The following is a 6836-nucleotide window of genomic DNA, read 5'->3' on the forward strand; positions in this document are numbered from 1 at the left end:
TGTTTTAATGGTACTTGTAGTGTGTGTGTTTAATTGATTTAGTTGTAAGTGTTTTAGAGATGTGAAACACGGGTGGTAAATAAGCTATTGTTATTTTCTGCTTGAGAGCTAAGTATATAAAGTGAGAATGTTGAATTGAATTTATATTGATTTATTTAAAAATAAGAAAGTAGTAAAAGTTTTACATCAACCTACTGCTTTACATACAGATAACTTTTTTATGTGGGCCAAAATGAATGACTGAATGAATGAATGAATTCCAAGACGACCGATTAATCGAGAAAATAATCGCCCGATTAATCGATTATTGAAATTATCGTTAGTTGCAGCCCTAATCTGCATAGTTATGGTAACTAATGTTATTACTTGTTATAATCTGGGCTAGTGGGAGCATGTAGATGTAAAATAGAAGGGTCCCAGGATTGAACCTTGGGGTACTCCACATGTGACTTCTGTTCGCTCTGAAGAGAAGTTGCCTATTGATACAAAGAAGTTTCGGTTGTTTAGGTAGGATTATAACCAGCTGAGTACTGAGTCTGAGAGTCCGACCCAGCTCTCCAGTTGCTCTAATAATATATCATGGTCAACAGTGTCAAATGCTGCACTGAAGTCCAGTAGTATGTGGATGTCATTGAACACTTAGACGAGGGCAGTCTCAGTGCTGTGGTGAGCACGGAAACCAGACTGAAAGATGTCAAAGCGGTTGGTCGTTGTTAAGAAGCTATTTAACTGTTGAAATACAGCTTTTTCAGTATTTTTGCTGATGAATGGAAGGTTAGCAATTGGTCTGTATTTCTGCAATACTGATTTATCCAGATTGTTCTTTTTTAACAGAGGTTTGATAACAGCTCTTTTTAGAGCCTGATGAGAGAGATGAGTTTACTATTTGAATCAAGTCAGATGCAATGACAGGAAGAACTTTCTTAAAGAAGGTTGTAGGAAGGATATCAAGACAGAAGAAATTATAAATCAATTAAGCTCATCCTCCTGCTAAGTTTTTATGGGTGAGTTGGTGAAATACAGCCATTTTCTCTGCATAACAACAGAGAACTATAGGTAGATGCTGTACTGTACTGTGCTTTTTGTGGCACAGGCTGCATGTTGGATCACTACATGTAACAAAACATAGCATATCTAATGCTGAATTTAATAGCATAATTTTACTCTTAAACAAGGATAAATTAGCACACATCGTATTATTATTTTCACTAAGTACAAAACATGCTTACATATTCGGTCTTGTAAAGCCACCTGCTGAATTTCAGCTCAACTCACCACTGTGTTCTATAAGCACTCCTTTTTATCGGCTGCAGCAGTAATCTCCTTCCTTGAGTTTTGAGCTGTTTGATTATCTTTGTAATCTCTCATAAAGGGATGATATCAATACTGATACAGGTGAACCAGCTCTGCTAGAGCCACAAAATCGTCCATTTTGAATCGAGCGCTGCACGTGCGTGGTCAGCACGAAGTTGGCAAAATTGGGAGGTGCATGACTGCATGGGGCCTTTGAGCAGGGGCGGGGACAGTGCAATTGCGTCACTGTTGGCGCCCACTTGCAATCACTTATACTGAGCAGCATGTTGGTGACAGTGTAATTGAGTGTCAGAATTTGTTTTGGTTACATTAATTTTATATCCTGAGAGATAACCATATTTTCTAAAGAGACCATTCACGCTGGTAGTGATTCATTTGGATGTTCAAGGAAAGTTACTACATCATCTGCAAAAAGACCTATTTTATGGTCAACTTCTGTAACAGCTATCCTTCTCTAAATAAAATACAAAAGGAGCAACAAATCAATGTTTTTGAATGTCAAATTAAACAAAAAAAGTGCATCAAGTGTAAACATATTACACATTTACACTATTAATAAAGCGGTGTACATCTGAACAGCACCAACTAAGTATACTGGCTCCTTTAGCAGCAACAAAATAAGGTTTTCAAAAATTTCAAATATTTTAAACAACAAAAAAGTTAATTGAGTGTAAATATGTTACACTTTCACACAATAAAGTAGCGTATATTTAAACTACTGGCTCCTGGCCTGTAGCAGCAACAAATTAAAATTTTCAAACACAAAATATTAAAAATAAAAGTTCAATAAGTGTAAACGTCTTACAAACACACTATCAAAAAAGCAGTGCACACCAGCTGTACAGATCCTAAACAGCAAACAGCCTTATACCTGAACAGTAGGAGGTTTGGCATTAAAGGGGATCTTATTGAAGTATAAGGCCAGAGTCTTTAACTATTCTTAGAAAAAAATTTAAAATTTAATGACTCCTTAGAAAGTTGACACTGGGGGAATGACTGTGTGACTTCTCACTTAAACATTGGCAGGTTCTTCTTGAGGAATATGAGCATTTCTGCTCTCTCTGCTGTCAGACGATTCCTCTTTTCATCCACAATGTTGGATACTGTACTAAACAGTCTTTCACTTTCCACACTGGTAGAAGGAGCACTCAGGAACTTTGCCGCAACAGCACCCAGGAGAGGAAAGCGGGCATGGGCGGCAGTGGCTCAGGAGGTAGGGGTTTGTCCTGTAATCGGAGGGTTGCTGGTTCGAGCCCCTGCTCCAGCTGTTTCGTTGGACACTTCACCCGCCTTGCCTACTGGTGGTGGTCAGAGGGCTCGGTGGCGCCGGTGTGATGGCAGCCTCACTTCTGTCAGCCCGCCCCAGGGCAGCTGTGGCTACAATGTAGCTTACCACCATCAGTGTGTGACTGTGTGGTGAATGATTGTAGTGTAAAGCGCTTTGGGGTCCTTGGACTAGATAAAGCGCTATATAAGTGCAAACCATTTACCATGGTTGTTGGCCCAGTACTGGAAAGGGCTGTCTTTCTCACTCATTGTTGGTTCTTTCAGATACATTTGCATTTGGATAACCACTGCCTGGGTATCTCCTGCAGGTACCTCCTGCAGGTTCAGCATGCTCCTCCAGAATTCTGTCATACAGACTACTGAAGCTGCTTATCTGTTAGTTCCCCTGTGTGGGGGTTTCTGATTTTGTATACCATTAAGTGTTTGCTGTTTGTGTATACGTTTCGCTAACAGTTTAGTTGCCCTTGAACTGGCTTTGTAGTAATTCTGTTTCAGGAATATATTTCTTTTCTCACTCTCTTCTAGTAATATATTATTTATTTTGGTTTTAACAATCTTGATTTCTTAAAACATCTTTGGGTCTTTTGTTTTCTGATACTCCTGTTCTAATTCCCTAAGTTTCTCCATATTTATCCTATATGTCTGTAGATTCTTTCTTTTATCATACATAGTTTGTGCTATTAATTTTCCCCTGATGACTGCCTTCATGGCATCCCATAATACTGTTGGATCTACTGTTCCATTATTGCTTTCTTCAATATATTGTTTTATTTTATTTATTTTTTTTTTCTTTTGGTTGTTCACAGAACTATTCAATATTCCCACATTCAGTCTCCATACAGTGTTTTGTTTCCTGCTATTTAAATTGATCTTTAAATAAATTGGATTATGATTAGAGACATCTGCCGCTCCTATCCTGCACTCCTTCATTCTGTTTGTCATCTACCTTTGTTAGGAAGTAATCTATTCTTGAATATACTCCATGAACAGCCGAGTAATGTGTGAATTCTTTTCCTAGTGGATGTAGGTCTCTCCATACGTCAGTCATTCCCATCTCCTTTAATGAGATGTTTATACATTTTGCTAAATGCATTTTGGTTTTTTTGTGACTCGTCGTGTCCATGTTATGATTCAGAGCTACATTTAGATCTCCTCCACAAATTAGAATTCCTTCTGTTTCTACTGCTATTACATCAAATAGGTTCTTGAAAAGGTTTTTACTTTCTGGAGGTGCGTATACATTCACCAAGGTTAATTCATTTTCTATTCTTCCTTTTAATATTATATATCTTCCTTCTTTATCTCTTATTTCTTTTTTGTGATCAAATTTTATTGTGTTTGATACTATTGTTGCAACTCCTCTCCTGCGTCCCTCTTTACATGAACTGTGGTATAGATTCTTATAGCCGTACTTTTTTTATATTTTCATGTTGTGTTTTGGATAAATGAGTCTCTTGTAGGAATATAACTTGTGCTTTTTCCTTTTTCAGTTTTTTCATCACCCTTTCTTTCTTATTCAGTGTATTCAAACCATTTACATTCAGTGACATTACTTTAATATCAGTCATAACTATGATTTATCAGTCCATGGAAATGTATTCCCAAGCAACTCTAAACAGAACCAACATGAACTCTTACTAAACAAACGTAAACCAAAAATCTGACAGGTTTTCAAACATGGGGTATCTTTCTTCCCCGAGTCCTTGTTGGTGGGTGGAGGGGAAATCCTCACCACCTCTGAGGTCCCCTCCCTAGATCTAGTACTACTCCCATCCAGTGGGGTACCACTCCATCTAGACATGTCCAACTTAAATATATCTCCCTCTCCCAGTCGGTATTTATTGAATCTTGTAAAATAAAGAATCCTGAGTGTTTTTAGGTATTTTTTCTGTTAGTCTCTTTTTCTGTCAGTCTTTTATCCATAACATGGGTGTGTTATCGTACAACGTTTGACAATTAGTCTTTTTAGTTTGTTTATTTTCTTTTTAATCCATACCTCTTTTCATGCGGTGACATCATCTTCTTAAAGCAAAACTTTTAAGATTTCCATTGGAAGTTTTGTAGTTTTTCTCTCACTCGGTGTGTCGCGTCTCATTCCCGTTCTTTTTCCTTCACTCACAGCCACCCTGCGTCTCCTCGTTGTCTCTCCTCTGCTGCTGCGGTGTCTCCTCCTAGTTCGACAACCGTGTATCCCCTTTCCTTCATATCTTGTGCTGCTGTCCTGGCACTTTCATACGTCTTCGTTCCGTTCTTCCAGTGTATCCGGATTTTAGCGAGCGGTGTTTGGAAACTTATTCCTTTCTCCTTCAGTATTTCTTTAATGCCTATCTATTCCTTTCGTTTCTGGAAAATTTTGGTCGGATAATCGTGGTCAAAGTAGATTTGTTTACCCTTTATCTGGATCTTTTTTTGCCAAGCTTTCTTCAAGATCATTTCTTTGGTCTGGGTTTGTAAAAAGTGAACCACAACTGACCTTGGCGCCGCATTGGGGTTTGGTTTTGAGGTGAGGGCTCGGTGAGCTCGTTGTATCTGAAGATTGGTCCCCTCCGGGAGCTCAAGCTCCGTCTCAAAAAGTTGCTCCAGATATGCAGCTGTGGATCTCCCCTCTACATCTTCTGGTAAGCCAAAGATTCGGATGTTGTTCCACCTTGATCTCCCTTCGAGGTCTGTTAGCTTTTCTTGCATTCGCCGTGTTTGTTCCACCATCTTCGTTAGCTCCTCGTTAGCATCCACCCTCCACTCCTCAACCTTCGCTATGCGTGTCTGCGTCTCGCTGATGCTCACTCGCTGTGCCTGTATCTCCCGGCTATTTTCGGTTGGCTTACGGTCTATTTCTTGTCGAAGATTCGTTATTTCTTCTTTCATTTCTTTCTTCAGCTCGTCTTTAAACTTGGCCAGCCCCCGGCACAGCTTTTGTTTAAGGGCCTTAATATCTCCCCTGACAGCAGCAAGCCCTTCCTACAGCGTCTCCGTGCTATCTCGTCCCTCCATCATCTCTGCTGGAGCTTTTTCGTGGTCATTAGCTTTGTGTTCAGAGATTTCTTCTATTACAGTCAGCTCTTCGGTTCTGTCTTGCTTTTTATAGTTTTTATTGGAAAGAGGTTTTAAGTTATAGGTTTTCTCACCAAATACCTTGTGGATGTGGACAGGAAGTGCAAACAGAGGAAAAAAATCACCTTTTAAACATATCTGATGCTTTAAATTAGCAGTTTACTGAATTTTTCTGACAACTAAAGCATGTTTCTTTTAAAATTCCACTAGGACTTGAGGAGGCAACATGATGAGCAAGTTTCTCTCTATAAGAACGAACTGGAGCAAACATTTCAGGCCAAGGTAAGAGACTACTCATTTCTGTCTTGTTTGTTAATATTTTTATTTAGTTGTGTTTATTTCCTTTTTTATTTGTCTTTGTCTCTATTTTTAAGTTGGATAATGCCAAGGTGTCCTCTGAGATGATTGACAAAGCTATGAACTCAGCAAGAGAAGAGCTGCATGAGTCCCGGATGAGAATGGAGAGCCTTGGTTACCAGATGAATGCCCTGCAGAAACAGGTAACACATAAACAAACACATTTGTACTGATTTAATCCCTGTCACTCTTAAAAGTACAGATATCATTCATTTTTGTGGCTTACACAGGTATTTTATGTTGAATATACCTAATTTGTGTTTCAAATTAGCCATTTTTGATGGTAGGGGTAAGTGTATCTGTAACAGAAAGACTGAATGAATATATATATATATATATATATATATACATATATACTGTGTGTGTGTGTATATATATATATATATACACACAGCTTCCAATTCGGAAAATGGCTAAAGGGCGATTCCACCTAATTTTTCACTCCCTTCCGCATCTTTAATCCACTCTAGTTAAAAAACTACAACATCTAGACACTTCAAACCTGAACCAGATTATTCTGCACTGATTGCAAAACATTTAAAACCAAGTAAGTGATCTGTAAACCCTTAATCTAATTTGTGAAACCTCAATAAAGGGAGATTTTAGCACTTTTTTTATAATATCTCTTTGGGAAATTTCACGTCTTTTGAGTATCTTGGTATTGAGGTAAAAAGCCACAAACGAACTTTGACACTAACTCTATACAAAACCCCAACATATGTGAAAAATTTCTTCACGGACTTGAATGAGCTTCTATCTCTCATATGCATTGATTATGATTGTTTAATAATTGTCGGTGATTTCAACATTCATGTTGACAGCCCCTG

General features: G+C 38.4%; 1 protein-coding gene across 1 annotated transcript in view; it reads left to right on the forward strand.

The window, feature by feature from the left end:
* Positions 1-6836, forward strand: part of lmnb2 (lamin B2) — a 70940-nt gene that overhangs the window by 15213 nt on the left and 48891 nt on the right. The window contains exons 6-7 of the mRNA XM_017439812.3: positions 5863-5934; positions 6027-6152. Coding sequence (XP_017295301.1) covers positions 5863-5934; positions 6027-6152 — 198 coding nt within the window. The remainder of the gene's footprint in view (positions 1-5862; positions 5935-6026; positions 6153-6836) is intronic.

This window comes from Kryptolebias marmoratus, linkage group LG18 (assembly GCF_001649575.2).
Source record: "Kryptolebias marmoratus isolate JLee-2015 linkage group LG18, ASM164957v2, whole genome shotgun sequence".
Lineage (NCBI taxonomy): Eukaryota > Metazoa > Chordata > Actinopteri > Cyprinodontiformes > Rivulidae > Kryptolebias > Kryptolebias marmoratus.